Source organism: Furipterus horrens, unplaced genomic scaffold (assembly GCF_987537825.1).
Source record: "Furipterus horrens unplaced genomic scaffold, mFurHor1.1.pri manual_scaffold_16, whole genome shotgun sequence".
Classification (NCBI taxonomy): Eukaryota; Metazoa; Chordata; class Mammalia; order Chiroptera; family Furipteridae; genus Furipterus; species Furipterus horrens.
The window spans coordinates 12,143,560-12,164,607 of NW_028327186.1; the positions used below are offsets into that span (position 1 = coordinate 12,143,560).

General features: G+C 53.3%; 1 protein-coding gene and 1 long non-coding RNA gene across 3 annotated transcripts in view; one reads left to right on the forward strand and one right to left on the reverse strand.

The window, feature by feature from the left end:
• Positions 1 to 21,048, reverse strand: part of IL16 (interleukin 16) — a 62,102-nt gene that overhangs the window by 675 nt on the left and 40,379 nt on the right. The window contains exons 10-17 of the mRNA XM_090263735.1: positions 20,733 to 20,865; positions 18,425 to 18,512; positions 17,551 to 17,963; positions 6,003 to 6,144; positions 4,231 to 5,296; positions 3,064 to 3,223; positions 1,304 to 1,405; positions 202 to 460 (exon numbers count right to left, since the gene is read on the reverse strand). Of these exons, the coding sequence (XP_090119861.1) occupies positions 202 to 460; positions 1,304 to 1,405; positions 3,064 to 3,223; positions 4,231 to 5,296; positions 6,003 to 6,144; positions 17,551 to 17,963; positions 18,425 to 18,512; positions 20,733 to 20,865 (2,363 nt within the window). The remainder of the gene's footprint in view (positions 1 to 201; positions 461 to 1,303; positions 1,406 to 3,063; positions 3,224 to 4,230; positions 5,297 to 6,002; positions 6,145 to 17,550; positions 17,964 to 18,424; positions 18,513 to 20,732; positions 20,866 to 21,048) is intronic.
• Positions 13 to 18,233, forward strand: LOC149992161 (uncharacterized). Of its 2 annotated transcripts, none has more exons than XR_016508480.1 (3): positions 13 to 6,597; positions 15,198 to 15,276; positions 17,788 to 18,233. It is a non-coding gene; the product is annotated as an uncharacterized LOC149992161 (long non-coding RNA). The 2 variants fall into 2 exon arrangements; XR_016508479.1 differs by having other exon boundaries at positions 17,814 to 18,233.

Sequence of the window (21,048 nt, forward strand, 5' to 3'; positions counted from 1 at the left end):
TCTGTTAGGGGGGCTGCTCCCCCTCAGGCCATGCGCCCTTGGCTCAGAGAACTGGGCCAATGATGCTGCTGAACTTGGTGTGTGTCCTAGCACAGAACTGCCCGTTGGGCAGCAGGCAAGGCCGGCCGCCCATGGCTGAGCAGCCCCACGGTGACAAGGGCAATGTGGCCCCGGGACTTCCGCCACGCTGGAAAAACTTACTGGATTCTACGGCAGTGACACTGGCCACAGAGGCTGAAGCCACAGCGCCTGTGCAAGAGTTCAGGTTGGGCGTGGCCTCCAGTGTCGGCTTTCTGGTGACGACCACAGCTTGTCGAGGGTCTCGAGCTTGGCGGAGGATGGCCAGTGCGTCACTGTGGGTGGCCCCTTTGAGGGATTTGCCGTTGATGGAAAGAACCTCGTTGCCCTTCTGAATAGTCCCTTCCTGAGAGGCCAGCCCGTTGGGGAACACTCTGTGAACCTGCAAAACCAAAGAGGGTCGGGGCTCAGAACTCACCCGCGTCGGATTGAGATCCTTGCTGGAGGGTCTGAACTAGTGAGTCCAACATGCAGGGTGCTTAGGCCAGAGAAAACGGGACTGTGTCCTGAGCACGGGGCCAGCACTCCCTCCACCTCCACTCGGTACACAGACAGCGACAATAAAGGACAGAGTGGCCCCCAAAGACTTCCCAACCCCACGCCTTAGATTCTGTGACTACAACCCTTGGTAGCACTGTTAAAATCTGTATTGTACCTGTTCTACGTGAGCAGTTCCCAGACAGCGTCCCCGCCAGCAGGACCCTCAAGCAACCACCAGCAGAGCTTCACGCCTGCCCAGGCTCACGCCCCCACCCTCCCCGTGGGTAAAACCGGGACAGTAGCCTCCTTTCCAGGACCCGCCTTCCCAAGGCCCTTCTGTCCACAGGTGCTGTGGTGTGTCCCCGTGCCAGGCCTGCGTCCTGGCTACACAGCCTTCCCTGAGGCCCTGTGCGTCGCCCGTCTGTGTGGTCAGTGCTCACAGGTGATGAGAAGTTTTGAGTCAGCAGCTCTAGCGTGAGGCCAAGAGCCCTGTGACTTCTCTTTTAGTTCCACACGGACTCACGTCTCCTTGGGTCTGTCAGCATCGCTCACAGTGCACAGCGCACAGAGACCTTTTTTGTTGACGAAGGACCGTGACGTAAGATCTCGTCTCCTGGGGTCACAGAAGCGATGGCTCCTGTGCTTTTGATGAGGACGGGATCTGCCAGCTCTCATTTGAGATCCAGCCCCAAGCGCCTGCCTGGCAGCCTTTGTAACGCATTCCTTTCGTCCCAGGGCCACTCACCATGATCACCTTGTTCTCTAGATCGGACCCCCCTGCCAAGCTGAAGCCAAGGCCAGTGCCCTCCTCCTTATGCAAAACGGTGACATGGATACTGTCCAGTTGCTGCAGAAGGAAATAAGTGGTGGAAAGTGTTCTCGTGCAACGACACAAACAGTTTAACAAGCGTTAACGTCAGCCTGATTCTGTCTCCCACACAGCTTATCTGTGCCCTCGTTCACGTCACCTCCTCGGGCCTGTGTGACCGGCCGTGAAGGAAGGACGTTTTCTGGATTCATGGGAAGCTCAGGAGAAACAACAGTGCGTGTGAAGCCATGTGTATCGGTCATTTCCTCTGCGCCCCCACCCACACGTGTTCAGACAGGAGTGGGTGTCACTGAGTGGGACCCTGCCGCTCTGCCGTTTCAGTCTGGGACTTGGGGTCAGCAAACCCGGGGGGCAGAGCTGTGCTGTGGAAGCTGCCATCCCTCCATTCCCCTGCTCCACCGGGGGACAGTGGCGGCCTCAGGAGCCCAGCTGCGTTCCCGCCACAGCACGCACGTGCGTAGGCGTGCCTGCTCACAGTCCCGCCTGCCGCCATGTGCCACAGAGCCCAGACAGCCCCTCCGCGGCACATCAGAGGTCCCTTCCGTTCCCAGTCTCGGGTCACACGTGCATGCTGGGCCGGCCGGCCACTGACGCGCAGTAAGAGCAGAGGGGAGAAGAGCGGCAGGAACTGTGGAGATGCAGAGAGCACACGGCCTGAAAGGACTAGCCGCCGCACAGAAGGCAGATCCAGTGTCGCCAGACTGTTTCCACTCAAAACAGAAGCCAAGGATCCGTAACGTTCACAGTACAACACTGTCCTTAAAGTTCGGCACGTAACCCAAGTGAAGCGCACTGGCAGGTCCAGCCGGCTCGCAGGCCGGCGGCGTGCACCTGGGTGCTGGGAGATGGCCTCACCCACAGGCCCATGGCTCTCTGACCCTCTGACGGACAGTCCCCAGGTCCCAGACGGACGAGGGATGAGTGGACTTGGCCGCCTGCCCCACCTCCACCCAGCTCTGCCCCGAGGAGCAGCTCCTGTGAGAGGCCCGGCAGCTCCCCGGCAGGAGCACTCTGCCTCTGCTACCTCAGTGGAGGGTGCCCCAGGGACAGCAGAGGGTTCACCCCCGGGCGTCCTGTGCTCCGGGCTCGCTCAGGCTCTTGTCCTGGGAGTCCAGCTCCCGTCGCAGCCCGGGTGGTTTCTGTGCAGAGGGCAGACCCAGGCGACCAGAGGCGCGAGGCCCACCCACAGCCTGCGCTCATCGGAGCCCGCGGCCTAGCGCAGCACGGCCCCTTCATCTCCCACACCTCAGCCGTGTTCAGACAGGATGGGAAGTGGGGCTTTCAGAATGACTGGGCCCTGGGGCCCGTCACCTCTCAGAGGCAGGGGAAGTCCCAGGTGAGAGCTCACACTGGCTAGAGATGCACAGGCGGGTGGTCTGCGCGACAGGTAATGGCACCGCCTGGAACAAGCCTCTAGGCTCCGTGGCCGCAGCCTCACCTTTTCTCATTGACAAACCCAACAGGCTGTGACGAGCCAGTGATGGGAGCTTTTCCTAACCCACGGAACTGCCTCCCCATGGCAGGTCTCCCCGTGGCCCTTGACAAGGTCCCCTCCACCGCAGGCAGCACCCCCTCCAGCCTCCAGGAGCCTGGGTGGCTCGAGCAGCTTCCCCTGTGGCGCAGTGAGGGGACCACACTGCTGTTGCCCCGGGTGAACGTTTGCGGAAGAAACCCACCTTCAACGTCGCTTCATCCAGAACCTTCACTTCCTCAATGAGCTGCTTTAACTCCTCCGAGCTCAGCAGGGAGATGACCGACTGGCCGGGCGTGGGGGAACAGTCATCGGGGTCCGTGGGCTCGCTGAGACCCTCCGTGTATTCTCTCAGCTCCGAAAGGCTGTCACGGGAGAAGCAGCACAGGTACGGGTCACAGCGTTATTCCGCGCCGTGTCCGCGTGGTCACTGTACTGACTCCGGTCCCCACCGGCGCTGAGCACAACCCTGCCTCTTGGCACAGGAAACTGGGGCTCAGGGACCGCAGGGGGCTTGCCTGTGGGCCTGTGGCGGTGCAGGGCGAGGTCTGCCTGCCCTCCCAGGTGTTGTCAGCTCCTGCTAGCTACAGGGACACCCACTTAACCAGCCACTGTCCCTCCTTGTCCTGTTGAATTCATTTTGGTACATGGCTGTTCTTTGTAGGTTCACTTCATGTTTTGCACGAAACCGTGGTTTTAGTAAAGGGATCACTCCCTTTGGTTGACAGCACTGTGCTGGGAAGGGGGCCCCATAGCCCTTCCTGCAGGGGAGCAGCTCTGGGCCAGAAAGCTGCGCACTGTTTGCTGAGTGTGCCGATCAGGCCTCGGCTGCCTGGGAGTCCCTCCCAGGACCTGCCCCGTCCCTCTCTGCTGTCTGCGGGGACTGGAACCCTACAAGACGCGGCGGGTGGAGGGGGCTCAGGCGTTTCCCAGCAGAACAGCCGTGAGCCTGAGGAGCTGCGGAGTGCAGAGCAGCCCCAGTGACGGGAATGAGCAGCTGGGGCTGCTGGTTCTGGGGCAGGTCACCACCTCCCCGTCTGAACAGGAGGGGAAACCGGGGCAAGTCCAGAAGGAACCTGCTCGTGGTCAGTGAGGCAGTGCTGGGGCCAGGACGCCCCTTTCTGTAGGGGGGGCGGGGCAGCAAGAGCCCCACAGGGTCCTCTGCGCAGTGTGGGCTTCCTGAGCCACAGGGGTGCGTGACGGGTGCGCAGCAGGCATGCACACGGGAGTGGCCGTCCCAGGCCCCACCCCACCCCCGATCAGGTACTGGGAAGGGGTCCCCTCAGCAGGAGTGCTGAGCTGCCTCTCGCCACACACACAGGGACAAGAGGCAGACTCCTGTCCTGAGGGAAACGTGGACACAGACCCTTACTTTAGTGAGAACCCTGTGTCAGGGCTGTTGGCAGCCAGGTCTTGGCCAGGTGGGGACACTGTGGACGCCCCCTCCTCGGAGCTGCAGGTCGTCTGGCTGCAGGAGACTGAGGCAGGCAGGCACAGCAGGGACTTCATGACGGCCGAGGACACCTGGCTGCTGATGGCGTAGAGCCTGCAGGTCCTGTCATCCAATGGCTGCACCTCGCAAGACTGCGTCCTGGTCAGCGGGAAGCTGTGTGCCCGCTGGCCCGGCATCTTGGCCACGGTGCCCTGGGACTGTGCAGTCTGCGTGGGGAGCAGACTCGGGAGGGGGTCGGAGCTGAGAGCTTGCTCAGGGGGCAGCTGCCCCAGGGGTGGGGTCCCTGACACACCCAGGCCACTGACCTCTGACGTCTCAAGGGATCCAGGGGACGGTGGCTCTGGCTGTGGCTGCAGCTGCTCAGCAGAGAGGGGAGCCCCTTGCCCCAGGAGGCCAGGCATCCAGCCTCTTCCCTGCTTCCCTGGAGGCTTTGCTCCCTCTGCAGAGGAGCTGGGGGGCTGGAGACTCAGTCTCGGGGCTCCTTTGTCGGGCAGCTGAGAGGCACTGAAGGTCTCAAAGGAGCTGATTCTCTGCCTGATGGAGCTGGAGGCCCGAGCGTGTGGCCCCAGGCGTTCCCTGGGGGCCGGCGTGGGCTTCGTGCAGGTGGCTGCCGGCAGTTGCCTGGGGTCTCGACCAAGGTGCCTTAACTCTCTTAAGCTTTGGCGAAACCAGGCGGGCTTGGGGGCCACGGGAGGTCCCTTCTTCACGATGCTGCCGTCTGCTGACTTGTACGCTCTGGGAGCACCATTGCTGGCGTCCAGCTTTGGGAAGGTCCCATCCGGGTGGCGCTGCTCCCTGTCTTCCACACGGCTGGGGGTGGGCTGGAGTGGTGTGTGGCCATGGCTCTCACTCATGATGGGGCTGAACAGGCTCTTGATGCAGTCGGAGATCCTGACCCAGGGGTCCTCGGCCACGCCGGCAGCGCTGCAGTCCACCCGTGCCTGCCTCCTCAGCACTGGGTACTTCACTGGAGACGTCTCTGTCACTAGGGAGCAGAAACAAGGCCTCAGGTCTGCGTTACATGTGATGGTGAATTTTCTTCCTGGGTTCTAGAGGGGGAGGATGGCAGGACCAGAGTGGAAGCTACTGTCACTGCGTCCCCGTGTCTTAGAGCTGAGAGCGAATGGTCTGCGGTGCCACATGTTAGAATTGAGGGCCCAACACTCGTAAGGGTTAGGGGCCATCTTTACGCCTTCACACATGCGGGGCGAGACGCCCTGTAGGGTCAGAGTCATGTTCATTCTCTCCCCCGCCCTCTCCCTCCCCATCCCCAAGACCAAAGCTTTGCCCAGCCCCTCTCTGGCTGGTTCCAAAGCACCAGGTCTTCAGCTGTGTCAGCAGGACCAGGTGCCCCTTCCTCAGGCCACACTTCTGCTCCGCCATCTCAAGACGCGGAAACCCTGACCATCCCCCTCAACGCCACTGCCCACAGCGGCAAGGGGCGTGTGTCTGTGCTCCTGAGGGCTCTGTGCTTCTGTGAACTGTATGTCGGGCTTGCCTTCCTCTCCTCAGCACCCTCGCGTCACCCATGCAGACAGGAGGCGCCCACGGTCCTGCCGCCTCCATTCGACGGGGTGCCTGACTTCGCCAGCCCGAGCTCCGCCATCGTGGGGTGCAGAGCCCTGGCCCTCGGCCAGCCTCGCTGCTTACCTGCTCGCTGGCCTCTGTGTGGAAGAGCTACACGGCCCTACCTGGGCTGCCGCCTCTCCTCCCCGGCTCGGCCTCTGCGGGGGACGCTGTGTGCAGGCTGACTGTGGGTCCTGGGCCACGGGCAGTGGCATGGGGGACTCCCGCTGCTGTGACTTCCTGCGGTGGCAGCAGGTCTCTGGCTTCCTGTGGTGTAAACAGGAAGTGAGACTGTGTCAAAACGGTGGCCTCCAGCTCTGAGAAGAGAAGGCAAGTACTTCGCTTGGGGCTAGAGGGCACCGTGGGGGCTTCCGAGAGCAGCTCCCCGGCCGCCCTGCACAGAGGGTCCTTGGGGCTGCCCGCGGCACTCGCTTATGTAGTCATCATAAATAAGGTCTCTGGTTGCATTAGGGTGTTTTTTACAGAAAAGAAAGTTTTTTTTTTCTAAATTAAAAAATAATGTCTTATTTTAATACAGGAGCGCCATACATACATGGTGCATACCAAACTGGTCCTAAAAACAAACGTCACAGCGGCAGAAAGGACAGCTGATGGATTACACTCCTGAGGAGCCTGCAGCCAGGCTAACTGGAAATAAACACACAGCGCCTACACACAGACACATACAGGCTGCAGAAGCAAAGGAATAGAGGGCACATTGTAAGAGGAGGGTGAATATATCCATATGTGTACCTGTGATAGTTAAAAACAGATTTGTGACCGTGACTGGTGTGACTCGGTTGGGCATTGTCCCGCAAAGTGAAAGGCTGCAGGTTCAATTCCTGGTCAGGGTACATGCCTGGGTTGCCCCTTTGGTCCCTGGTTGGGGTGCGTGCCATAGGCAGACAATTGATGTTTATCACATGGATGTTTCTCTCCCCCTCTCTCCCCCTTTCCCTCTCTCTCAAATCAATGGGTGTGTTGTCAGGTGAAAATAAGTAAAATACAAAACATAGACTTTTGGTATCTGAGGAGGGTGACGGGCAGTGTGTGAGATCCACGGCCTGATTCAGTTAAGCTCTGTATTCTTTACTGCTAAGTCCTCCTCTTGTTTCTGGTTTCACAAAAACTTTTGTGTAAGAAATAAGGTTCTTGAAATCCAAATGTAGCTCACCCTATAACCTACACCTTGACCTGATCTTTTTATGCTTAATATTTGTTTCCTATGGTGTTTGGAGTTCACGGATTGTAGGAGAGGCTCTTGTAGAATGATATGAAGCACCACCGAGTCTTTTGCTCTCGTACTCAGAATAATTTTATTATAGTCAGTCATTGTCTGGGTTTAGGGCTGAGCATAGTGGAGCATCTAGTCCTAGTTTGGGTCTTAGCTATCTAAAGTTATTTTCATGGTTTATTTTTTGTTTTAGAGAAAGCTTTTAAATTTATTACTGAAAATCCTTTAACACATTTGATGCTAGATTCTGCTAATCTGGTTCATCGTTATGGCGGTGATTCCTGGCATGAAGTTCTGTACAGGCAAGTAGGGAGTCTCGTTGGGCTTCCATGAGAGTCGCAGAGGCTGTGAGGGCGGTAGGGGCAAGGGGAGCACCTGGTAGGGCTCAGGGGCCAGCGCATGGCGTTTTGTGGTTTTGATCATTACATGATCGAAGTCAGTGACCGGAGTAGAGTCCTGTGAGAAGCGGCATGTGGTCAGTGCTGGGCTGCCCATGACATGTGTAGTATGGTCAAGCGTCATGCTCAGAAGAGGCCCCTGTCTTCTGGGCGTCTTGTTCAGTGGCTGGGCCGTGGACAGCAGAGCCACAGCAGAGCAACGTGGCTTTCAGAAATGCATGTGGCCAGATGTGGAGGAAGGCCCCTTAGGGCTGGTTAATGCCAAGGCTTACTGTTGTTAATTGGCTTGAGGTCGAAAAGGGTAACAATTTTTTTTAAGGATATTTTATTGATTATATTGTTATGATAGTCCAATTTTTTCCCTTTGCTCCTCTCTGACCCGTACCCCCTTCCCTCCAGCAATCCCACCCCCCTTAGTTATGTCCATGGGTCATGCATATAGGTTCTTTGGCTTCATCCTTTCCTATTTTATTCTTAACGTCCCCCTGTCTATTTTGTACCTAACAATTATGTTTCTTAATCCCTGCACCATCTCCCCATTTCTCCCCCTCCCCTCTCCCAGCTGATAACCCTCCAAATGAGCCCCATACCTATGATTCTGTTCCTGTTCTGGTTTGCTTAGTTGGATTTTGTTTTTATTTTTTAGATTCGGTTACTGACAGTTGTGAGTTTGCTGTCATTATAGTGTTCATAGTTTTGATCTTCTTTTTCTTAAGTCACTTTGAGATTTCATATAATAAGGGCTTGGTGATGATGAACTCTTTAGCTTCACCTTGTCTGGGAAGCACTCCATTCTAAATGATAGCTTTGTTGGATAGAGTAATCTTGGTTTTAGGTCCTTGCTTTTCATCACCTTGAATACTTCTTGCCAGACCTTCTTGCCTGCAAAGTTTCTTTGGAGAAATCAGCTAATAGTCTTACAGGCACCCCTTTGTAGGTAACTCTGTTGTTCTCTTGCTGTTTTTAAGATTCTCTCTTTATCTTGAACCTTTGGCATTTTAATTATGATGCGTCTTGGTGTGGTCCTCCCTGGCTCTAGCTTGTTTGGGACTCTGTGCTTCCTGGACTTTATGTCTGTTTCCTTTGACAAACTTGGGAGTTTTCCTTCATTATTTTCTCATATAAGCTTTCAATTGCTTGCTCTTCCTCTTTTCCTTCTGGCACCCCTGTGGTTCAGATGTTGGCATGTTTAGAGTTGTCCCAGAAGTTCCTAAGCCTCTCCTTGTTTTTTTTCAATTCTTGTTTCCTCATTCTGTACTGTTTGACTTTTTTTCTTCCTTATGTTCCAAATCATTGGTTTGAACCCCCATTTCCTTCCCTTCACCATTAGTTTTGTGTGGATTTTCCTTTGTTTCGTTTAGCATAGCCTTCACCTCTTCCCTTATGCGTTTGCTGTACTTAACCATCTTTATCACCAGTGTTTTGAACTCTGCATCTATTAGGTTGGTTATCTCCTTGTTAGGTTGGCATCGCTCAGTTCTCCCACTGGAACCTTGATCCGTTCCCCATTTTGGGCCATACTTCTGTGTCTCCTCATTCTGACAGGCTCCTGGGTTTGTTTGCCTCTGCGTCCCAGGTAGAGCTGTCGCACCTGTTACCTTGTAAGGGGCGGAGCCTTAGGGATTCGTCAGTACAAGGCGACCCGCTTCACCACATTGTGGCGCTGTGTGTGGGGGAGGGATCTGAGAGAGGAACAATACAGTCTGCTCAGCACTTGCCCCTTTTCCAGGCACTTCTCCCTCTTCCAGGCACTTCTCCCTCTTCCATATGGGACTGGTGCCTCTCTAGCTGTTGCCCTGGCTGTCGTTCCCAGAGTGGGTGGGTCTGTGGACGTTTCAGGACTGTGGGGTCCCTTTAAATCAGCAGACTCTGCTGAGAGAGCAGCAGTTTCTTACTCCACCCGAACCCCCACTGGTTTTCACAGTCAGAAGCGATGAGGTTTGATTTTTGTGGCGCTGGGACCGTGAGCTGTGCAGTCTGGTCTGGTGCTGGGAGCGCTCCCCAGATGTCCCTTTCTAGCTTTTAAAATGTGTGACTGCACTTTCCGCCAGCCTGACGCTGCCGCCACCACCCGTGTCCTCTCTGTCCCTCTTACCTGTCTAGATGAGTATTTCTTCTTTATGTCTTTGTTTGTTGGAATTCCATGCAGCTTGATTTTCTGGAACTTCTGGTTGTTTCTAGTTTTGAGGTAGTTGTCTTCCTTCTTAGCTGTGGAGGGAGGTGCAGCGTGTCTGTCTAGGCCTCCATCTTGGCCAGAAGTCTCAGGATCATCAAAACGGTAACAATTTTTGTAGTGTTGTTTTGGGTAAGAACACAGGCTGCTGCGATAGCGCGTTGATGGCTGCTCGCTGTGGTAGTGCTGTCTGGATAAGCTTACTTTGTGTAAATGGCTAAAATCTGACCAGTCTATTGTGCTCGAGTGGGGCCTTCTCCAGATAAAGGGCTGTCACAGGTGGGCGAAGTCCTGGGCAGATTTTCCAGTTGTAGCTGGAAGGAATCTGGCCCTTGGAAGATGGGTATTGTCGAGGTTGAGAAAAAGGATCTGTTGAAGATCTTCCCCAGGACCTCAGATGCAATTATTCCAGATCTCTTCCAGAGCTGCAGTGTTTGTGTCTGACCATGTCATGATTCAATTAGTGGGAATGATATCATTCCCTCTCCCCTTCACCCAGTGAATAATTGAAAAAGAATGTTAGGGTGACAGAGATGATTACTAGAATGAGAAATGTAAGGAGGTACGTAAAAATTGGTTAATATTAGGATCTGAGTGCATATATCATGTTGAGAATTCTGTGATTGATCACTGTTTAATACTGAGAAGTAATTAGCTAGAACAGTGATTTTCAACCTTTTTCATCTCATGGCACATGAACTAATTAGTTAAAATCTGCGGCACACCAATAGATACATATTTTTCTCATCTGAAAAAAAATAGGTATAACTTTGATTCACTGACACCAGACAGCTGTTGTCATTTTCTAATGACAATCTGAGGGAAAAGAGGTGAGGGCCACTGACTAAACTGTCAGATGTTGCATGTTGTAAACATTCTTGTGGCCTAGCAGGTGAAAGTCACTGGGCTAGAATCCTAATGTTATTTTTAGAGTTTGAATACAGTGATCCCTCACTTTTTGCAGGTATTACGTTCTAGATGCCCCTGCGATAGGTGAAAATCCATGAAGTAGGAACCTTAACATTTATTTTAGTATTTATATATATTTTAAAGCTTTATAACCCCTTCTCACATACTTATAAACCGTTCCCAGTCCCTTATTAACCTTTTCCACATTTTTATAAACACTACTTTTGTTCTTAAACATATTCTACACTCTTAAACCTATGTAACTTTAACAACATATGTACACAGTACCGCAAAATCCCGCGAAATAGCGAAAACTTTGCAATAATTAAATGTAATATTTTTTAAAATCCCGCAATACAGTGAGGCCACGATAAATGAACCACAACATAGAGAGGAAAGACTATTGTAGTTCTTCTATGTCAATTCTAGATTCCTGTTTCTTGGCCAGCCTAAGTGAATGTTTGTTGTTGGCTAGTGACAAAGGCCAACAGAAATTACAGTTTTTACATCATGTGGGTACATCTGCCTTTTGTAGATTTTAGAGGCGGTTGCTTTGATTGTTAGGATTAGTACAAGTAGAGAAATTATTGAGGAGACAAATAGATTTATTACTTTTATTTGTAGTTTCAGAAATTTCAGGTTCTTTAGATCAACGAATAACTCCTATCCTTTAAATGTTTGAGAAAGTCACGTTCTTGGTCCTGTACTGTAACGGTTAGCAATCTGGACTCTGAGAAAGTCATGTTCTTGTGTATGGAGCAATGAATAGCAGTCTCTGCATAGAATTCTTTAGTAAATAAGAATTTTTAGTCTGTGTATTATTAGGTTGACAATCTAATGTTTTCATTTAACAGTATTTCCAGTGCAAAGCTCCTGAAATGATCCTGCGGTGGGTGGACAGGAGCAGGAGGGGCAGCGAATGCACTGTTGTCAGAGAACTTGTGTGAAGGGAGGTCTGTGTGCGTTCCTCATTGTATTTAAGGAATAATTGGACGCTGGAGGCAGTGATAGAAATATTAGACTATGGTGTAAGTACAAGTATCTCTCCATCTAAATCACTTGTGGGTAAAGGTAGGTTGGCGAGAATTGCCAGCAGTCATGTGCCGTTAGTGGAAGAATTGGCGCTGAATTTGCTCACGGTCTGTGCGTGGCTGGCAGCATAGCAGTGAGGACATGAGGCCGACACGTGCACTTATCAGGCCGCTGGCTGCTGGAGCTTCATAGTGTTGTCGGCTGTGCGTACTAGTGCCCCATGGGAGGCAGAGGACACTGTGATGAGTGGTATTAAGTCTGTCTGCTGTAGACAGATGGAACTGGTGTTAATTCCATCTCTCTAAGGATAATGTTAGGAAGGAGTGTACATACTGTGAAGTTTGCCAGAGGATTTAGCGCTATTGTTTGTTAGTGTACCTTTGCCACATAGTTTCCGTTTTGTTTTAAGTATATTTTATTGATTATGTTGTTATAGCGGTTCCAATTTTTTTCCCCTTTGCTCGCCTCTGCCTAGTACCCCCCCTTCCCTCCAGCAATCCCACCCCCTTAGTTCATGTCCATGGGTCATGCATATAAGTTTTTTGGCTTCAGCCTTTCCTACACTATTCTTAACGTCCCCTGCTATTTTGTACCAACCGATTATGCTTCTTAATCCCTGCACCGTTTCCCCATTTCTCCCCCACCCTCTCCCAGCTGGTAACCCTCCAATGATCCCCCATACCTATGATTCTGTTCCTAGTCTGGTTTGCTTAGTTGGATTTTGTTTTTATTTTTCTAGATTCAGTTGAGTGTTGTGAGTTTGTTGTCATTTTAGTGTTCATAGTTTTGATCTTTTTCTTAAATAAGTCCCTTTGACATTTCATGTAATAATGGCTTGGTGATGATGAACTCCTTTAGCTTCACTTTGTCTGGGAAGCACTTCATTTGCCCTTCCATTCCAAATGATAGCCTGGCTGGATAAGAGCAGTCCTGGTTGCAGGTTTCTTTTCATCACATTCAATACTGCTACCAGTCCCTTCCTGCCTGCAAATTGTCCTCTGAGAAATCAGCTGATACTCCTATAGGCGCCACCTGTAGGCAACTCTCTGCCTCTCTCCTGCTGCCCCCAGGACTCTGTCTTTATCTTTCAACTTTGGCATCTCAGTCATGATGAGTCCTGGTGTGGTCCCCTCTGGGTCCAGCTCACCTGGCACCCTCTGTGCTTCCCGGACCTGTATGTCCATCTCCTTCGCAAAATTTGAGAAGTTATCCTCATTTTTTTCAATTCTTGCTTCCTCATTCTGCATTGGTTGACTTTTTTTTTCTGACTTTTTTTTTCCTTCCTTATGTTCCAAATCATTGATTTGAACCCCCATTTCCTTCTCTTCACCACTGGTTTTGTGTGGATTTTTCTTGGTTTCACTTAGCATAACCTTCACTTCTTCCCTTCTGTATTTGCCTTACTCAAGCATATCTGTCAAGCCTGTGAGCATCTTTATCACCAGGGTTTTGAATTCTGCGTCTGTTAGGTTGGCTATCTCCTCATCTGGTAGGTTGGCTGTCTCCTCGTCACTTAGTTCTCCCACTGGAACCTTGATCCATTTCCCCTTTTGGGCCATACTTCTCTGTCTCCTCATTCTGACAGGCTCCTGTGTTTGTTTGCCTCCACGTCCCAGGTAGAGCTGTCGCTCCTGTTATGTTGTAAGGGGCGGAGCCTTAGGGACGCGTCAGTACAGGGCGACCTGTTTCACCAGGTTGTGACATTGTATGTGGGGGAGGGGTCTGAGAGGGAACAATGCCGCCTGCCCAGCACTCGCCCCTTTTCCAGGCACTTCTCCCACTTCCGTGTGGGACTGGTGCCCCTCTAGCTGCTGCCCTGGCCATCACTCTCAGAATGGGTGGGTCTGCGGACGCTCTAGGACCGTGGGGGCCCTTTAGACAAGCGGCCTCTGCTGAGACCGGCAGTCTCTGCCTCCACGCCAACCCCCATGGGTCTGCACAGTCAGAAGCAATGAGGCTTTATTTTCCCTGGTGCTGGGACTGTGGGTTGCGAGGTCTGGTGAGGAGCTGGGAACGCTCCCCAGGTGTCCCTCCTGACTTTTTAAAACATGGGACTGCCCTTTCTGCCGCCGCCACTGCTGCCACCACCACACTGCCTCCTCTCCGCCCCTCCTGCCTGTCTGGATATTTCTTCTTTATGTCTTTGTTTGCTGGACTTCCCTGTAGTTTGATTTTTCTGGAACTTCTAGTTGTTTCTAGTTTTGAGGTAGTTGTGTTCCTTCTTAGTTGAGGAGGGAGACACAGCGGGTCTGTCTAGGCCGCCATCTTGGCCGAAAGTCTAGTTTCAGTTTTATAGCTGCAGGAACTTTGGAACCAGCGCTGGGATTTCTCTGTGTCGTTTTGGTAGTCGTAAGAAAGGAACTTCCACAAAAATGCTGTTATGCTTGGGTAGGAATAGCAAAGTATTTCAGAGGTAGGCAGGTGTTGAAGACACTCCTGGGCTAGTACAATGTTGAAAGAAATCAGGAGCGGAACTGATCCTCCCAGTATGTAAAACGGAAGTAAACTGTTTAGTCCTTGTGTTCAGCCTCCTCATTATGTTTGGCATTAGTGGTGATTTCAGGGGGATGTAAAGTAGAATTAGTTTTATGGTGGTAAATGATAGAAAAGGGAAAATTTGTAATGGAATTTAGATAGTAGCGATGTGCAGTTTTTTAAATTGGGGAATCTTTGCTCAGATGAAATACGCTAGCAGTGTTATTGGGAGAAGTCACATCATTAACATTAACAGGGTGTTGACAAGGATTTCAGAAAACATTAGGGAGAGGTTCAAGTTGTTAGGTTGACTTTGTATCTATTAGCTGAGGAAACTAATTATTAAACAGGGTATTGTGGGATTGATTCAGATTATGTTGTTTGATAATCATGTAAGTGGTAGCAATACTGTGTTAGTCTGAGTTTAAATCATTTTTATACCCTAATTACTCAGTTGTTTGTAGTTTTCTCGAGCTCATTTGTGAGGCAGACCGATGTCTAATAGCGCCACGGGGCAGCAAGTGTGGAATGTGAGGTCAGCTCCTAGGTTCTGAGGCCGGGTGCTGGTGGTGAGGTCAGGGAGGAGTAATGTGTAGGTCAGACATGGGAACGGGACGGGTGTCGGGAAGACATGGAGAAAGGGGGTCAGCTATGTCCTCACGCTATGGGGTGAGCTCCACACTTGCAGGTGCCTGATTACTTAGTGTGTCAAAAGGCAATAGTTAGAGGTAATGAGGCTAGTAGCGTAGTTAATAAACATAGGTACTTTTTATTGAATTGATTGGGGCAAAGGCGGTTCCCCAAAGCACACAGTTTTCATGTGCACACCCGAATAAAGCACCGTCAGCACCCTGCACCATGCGCCCGTCACCCCAAGCGGTCTCATCCTGGCCAGTTTCATAACTTGAAGGTTATTTTTCATACTATACTGAAAACAAGTGATGAGAAGTCATTAGTACTGTTCAGCTGTAGAATAATAGCTTAATTAGTGAAGGATGCACACAGGAGATACCAAAGTATGTCTGGGAAATGCTGGTGTCGAACAGAAGTTTCCAGTCTGAGAGGGTGCCATGCAGACTGTGAGGTTCCCTTTTACTAGGTGTTGGCTGGCACAGCGGGCACAGACTGCGGGTGTCAGGGTGCCGACCACACCCCTGCTGACAGTGGACCCCAACAAGGTAAGCACTGTGGGAGTTCCCTCCCTCTCCCCACATACATGCTGCCTCTCCCCTCGCTCTGGTCTCCCTACCCACTGCTCTCAGCTGCCCTGTCCCTCCTCTCATCCATGTGCACTGTTTCGTCATTCATCTGTCCTTCCTCTCCTGTCCTCCGTCTCTCCTGTCTCTCTTCCTTCCTCTGTCCCTCCTCTCCTCTCTGTCTCTGCTCTCCTGTCCCTCTTCCTCCTCTGTCCCTTCCTCCTCTGTTCCTCCTCTCCTCTCTGTCCCTCCTCTCCTGTCCTGTCTCTCCTGTCCCTCTTCTTCCTCTGTCCCTCCTCTCCCCTCTGTCCCTCCTCTCCTCTCTGTCTCTGCTCTCCTGTCCCTCTTCCTCCTCTGTCCCTTCCTCCTCTGTCCCTCCTCTCCTCTCTGTCCCTCCTCTCCTGTCCTGTCTCTCCTGTCCCTCTTCTTCCTCTGTCCCTCCTCTCCCCTCTGTCCCTCCTCTCCTCTCTGTCTCTGCTCTCCAGTCCTCGGTCTCTCCCATTTCTCTTCCTAGCCTGAGTAGTCTCTCCTAGCCTAGCATAGTCTATGCTAGCCTGTCGTAGATGGAAGACAGGAGAGCAGAGGCAGAGAGGAGAGGAAGACAGAGGAAGAAGAGGGACAGGAGAGCAGAGGCAGAGAGGAGAGGAGGACAGAGGAGGAAGAGGGACAGGAGAGCAGAGACAGAGAAGTGAGTAGGGACAGAGGAAGGAAGAGAGATGGCCGTCGATGGGTCTCACCTACGTGTGGGGCTTGGGTCTCGCTATTGAGGGGCCCGGTCAAGGCCGTCAGCCACTGTGTCCCCCCTCGGGGCCTGTCTCTGTGTGGCCATCACTCCTCCTTGGGAGGGCTGGCAGCTGTGAGGCAGGTGGCCAAGCGTCCTAGGCCCCCAGGACATGCACAGGTTCCTTAGGAGAGGTGCCCTGATGGTGCCACCGTCATGTCTCACACCGGGGGGGCTGTACCAGGCGCACAGACGGCACACCGACACGTGGGTGACCTCTATAAGTTCAGGGGAATAATAAAGCTGTGTTTTTAGCCCCTACTGTGAGTATTCATACATACTGTGCTGGGGCAGATGTGAGCTCTAGTGCAGGGGCCTGCTTCCCGCTGCCCCACAGCTCTGAGCGGCCCTCACGGCCCCCAAAAGCAGCCCCCAAAGACAATGGCGTTCCCCAGCCCCGGCACTGCTCTCCCCACGCTCCCAATGATCAATCCTCCTCCGGAGGCTCGGACGCCTTGACCGCCCTGCAAGTACAGGGCGGGGAGGGGACGAAGCTGCATCTTTACGTCGCTCGGACACTGGGCCGGTGCCAGAGGCCCAGCAGAGTGGGAAACGGAGCTAAGGCCGGGGTCTGGGGGCCCAGCGGGTGCAGCGAGGCTCAGCAGCTGGCCCCTGCGGGGGGATGCCTTCCACTGCTCACCCATATTGTGCTGTTTGGTTTGGGGGTTTGGAATGTGCAGGTTTGGCCGCTCCCCTTCAAAATTAAGGTCAAACTGGACCTTAATTGTTCCTTTAGGAGGAGTGTGGCCAGTCTGTTGAGCAGGTGCTGGTGCTGCCCCTCCTGCACTGTGTCCCCAAGGGTAACAGCACTCGCGACCCCGGCACCACCCTCCCCGCCATCAATCCCTCAGGAGAGAGAGTGTAGGGGAGTAGCACAGAAGAGCAGGAGGAGGGGAGACAGAGTTAAAATGTTGGAGGTGAGAGAGAAATATTGCAGAGTTCACAGACAGAGACCCTAAGTGGGAAGACTGGCGGGAGGGGAGGGAATGGAGGGAGAAAGACAGCAGGAGTGACAGTCTGCAGTGGATGCTGGGTGGGGGACAGAAAGCAAGAGGAGAGGGGAAGAGAGGACGTAGCAGATGCTGACGCACAAGTAACTTTATTGTGCAGCAGGTCACGCACCACACAGGCCGCTACACGCCTTCTCCTCCCCAAGGACGTGGAGCTATGTGTGGGTTCACCTATCTGGGGCATCTGTCTTCTCAAGCTAGCGGGAGAGGTGCCGCAACTCCCACACCTAAGAGAATGTGAAGGCGATCCCCGCCTGACAGATAAATGGGGCCCACTTCTCACCACCACTTAGGAGGGGACCCCCCACTCCTAGCCACCTTTAGTTACAGGTCACACATCCCAGTGGGCACAGAGCCTGAGGTCCTCCCGGAGAGGCCCTCCGTCCTCAGGAGTACAAAGCAGGACCTGCCCTAAAGCAATCTGCATTCCCCTGGGATACAGACGGACCCCCCAAAGCCACTCACCAGGACCTGGGCTTCGGCGCCGTCCGGCCGCTGCTGTGGGTCACTGTCACTTTTAAAGTACTTTCTGGGCGGAGGCTTGGGCTTGGAGGACGATGGCTTCCTCACAAAAATCTCGAATGACTTCTTCAGTCTCAGGGGCGGGTGGTTGTCCTGTGTCTCAGGGAGGGGTGGGCTCTCCTGCGGGGACCTGGCTTCAGGCCCCAGGGACACAGTGGGGCTGTCTGCGCTGCCTCCCAGGTGCTGAGGCTGCTGCTTCCCACCAGGGCTGGGACTGCCCGCCGGGGACCCGGACGCGTGGCTGCTGTCGCTGCTGGAGCGGATCAGGACCCTCTGCGCCCTGCGCCGCGGGGGTGCGGAGCTCTCCTTCTCCCCGCCCGGCCGCCCGTGCCAGCTGCCCTCCAGCCTTTGGACCCCTGCAGAGGAGGCACCAGGGACACCAGCTGCCATCCTGGCTGTGGACCTCCCTCTGAGCTGGGAGCCTGGCAGTCTGGGGTTTGGTGTGCAGGGAGCTCTGAGACTTACTTTGGGAACCTCGTCCCCCCTTTCTGTGCACACGTGATACACACTGACCCGCACTCCTGCCTCCCGCCACGGGTGGCCTGGTGTCCTAGCCTGCAGAGGGCCCCAAGCACGGCCCCGTCACAGGGCGACGCTTCTCCCAGGAGGCAGCCCAGCGGCCATTCCTGACAGCCCCCAGGGTCAGATGACACTGTGTGTCATCTCAGTCCAGGTGACTGTACACAGCCCCTTTGCAAACCTTGTCCATGACAACTGTTCTTACGTGTTCCTGGGGTACAGGGTGAGTTAGTGTCTAGACCCAAAGTTTTCTCAGGAGACAAAGATGTTTCAAATAAAAGTCCACCATGTCCCTTACCTTCCAGGCTCCACTGGTGCCTCTCCTTTCCACACTTGAGGGCCTCCACAGCCTGGGCCACAGTGTCTTGGAGCTGCTGTTCAGAGACCTGAAAATGTCAGTCCTCTCAAATTAACTGCAGAAACCCTGCGTCCGGCCCCAGGTCCTGGAGCAGCTCCCCAGAAAGGCCCCCTGGTTCCATTTCTTGTCCCTCCAGCCCAGGCTGCCAGCAGTGGCCCCCGAGCAGCTTCTAGGTCACAAAAGCGTCCGCCACTCTCTGCTGCAACACTGCAGGCGGAGGCCCCACCTCGGAGCTCGCCCGCCTCTGGGAGCTACTCTGTCCCTGCCGTCCTCACCTGGCAAGTGTGTTCAAGCCCCACTCCCCCCACTTGCTCACTGCTCACCTAGACAAGGTCCTTACCCCAACCCTCAGTTCCTACCTCTGTAAAATCACAACCACCATACAACCCACCTCAGTGAGGACAAGTGTGTGTGTGTGTTTCACAAATTGATACCCAAACTACAAGCAACAGAAAATGCATAAACTAGATTATGTCAAAATTAAGCCTGTGTCTGTCAGTCACCAAAGGGAAAAGCAAAACCAAACAACCCAATTAAAAAATGGGCAAAGAACCGGAATAGACTTTTTCCAAGAAATATAAACAGCCAGTAAGCATATGAAAATATACTCAGCATAACAAAGTGCGAGGGAAATGCAAATCAAAGCCACAAGGAGCAGACACGCTCAGGCCCCTGAGGATGGGCACTGTCACAGCAAAAGAGAAAACAAGGGATACAGGTTGGGGGAAATGGGACTCTCGAGCACTCCTGGTGGGAATGGGAACTGGGCAGTCTCTATGGAGACTCGTTGAAACGTTAAAAATATAACTGCCATGTGACCCAGCAACTCCCCTTCGGGACCTACGTGCCTAAAGAAGTTAAAGGCAGGGTCTCATTAAACAAGTATCTGCAACCCACCCCGTGCTCACGGCAGCATTATCCACAGTAGCCACCATGTGGACACCACCCAAGTGTCCATCAGCTGACAAAGGGTTAAAAATGGTGTATTCATATAATGACGTTAAGTGAAAATAACCCAGTCACAAAAGCACCAATACCACGTGATTCCAGTCGCGTGGCTCACATCCAGCCTCCACATCACGGCGCAGAGAGGGGGCTGCTCATTTCCAGGGATGGGGGGGCAGGAGCATGTACTTTTGCAAGGTGAGCGTTCCCGCAGACGGTGGTAATAAGGCCTGCGCAACAAGTGAGTGTACTTAACTGCCACTGAGCTGTGCCTCCGACACAGGGCAAGTTCCTTCCCCTCCCTGAGCCTCGGCTTCCCTGTCTGTGAATGGGAAGGGGACCGCACAGCTACGCACGCAAGGGTATGCGCTATGCCTGTGGCAGACGTGCCAGGCACACACTCGGTGCTAAGCAAGCTGGGACGGTGACCACAAGACACTCCCAGGCCCACCTCCAACCCAGGTCACTTCCACCCAGCATCAGTGGAACAGAACAGAGAGCCCAGAAATAAACCCATGCCTTTAAGGTCAATTACAAAGGTAAATGGATTAAGCAAAGAAAAAACTCCTCATGGGCACAGACAACAGCCTGGTGATGACCAGCAGGAAAGGGTGGGGGGCAGGCAGAAGAGGGTAAAAGGGGGACAAATGGAGACAGAAGGAGACCTGACTCTGGACAGTGAGCGCACAGTATGATATTCAGCTAACACTGTGCTCCTGAAACCTGTACAACTTCATCAGCCAATGTCACCTGAATAAAGTCAACAAAAACCTGTTGCCTTAGACGTTGGCTTCTCTGCGTACAGCGGGCAAGGAACCCACTGATTTTGTTTAGTGACCTCATGACTCCATAACTGAACTCTGTCTTCACACCGCATGGGAGGGCCCTCCTCAAATTCTATGCCCAGAAAGGCCAACCTCGGCTATTTCCCGCCTTAGTGCCCGGGTACTGCCACAGTTAGGACCACTCTGTGTGGCAGCCCTTTTTATGTCCGTCTCCCGGGAGACCATGAGCTCCAGGACATGACCTGTGTGTGTGCTGTGAACGGGGTGCAGGGAGGGAGAAACCCTGGGTCTGTACTCTCCTTCCCTAGAGCCTGTCACGCAGCTACAGGGGCTGTGGCCTTATGCCACTCGCCCATGGTGTCCAGAGTTGTTCAGGGAACCTCTGCTGCAGGCCTTTGTTCCTACAGACACGTGGGACATGTTCTAAGAAACTGAGGCTGACACCCAGCCATTTCTTCTTCCAATTTGAGCACTAACAGAGCGAGCCCCGGAAAGACAAGCTACCCAGACGGTGTTACCTGTGGGTCGGGATGCCGGCTGACAATGATGGGGACGGGCCCGGGGTGACAGTGACTCAGGACTGTGTAGACGTCGTTCAGTGTCATGCAGTGCACGGGGGCGCCGCTGACCTCCACAATCTCATCGCCACACCTGCGACGGCACGGACAGGAAGTGTGGGCAAGAGCTCATCAACATGGCATTGGGACAGTCCCTCCCGGGGTGGGAAGGACACTCCTGCTGGGGCCATTCGATGAGACCTAACAACCACATTATTGAGATGTCCCTGCTCACTGGACAAACGCGGACCTGGGGAGCCCCAGGCCACACGTTGCT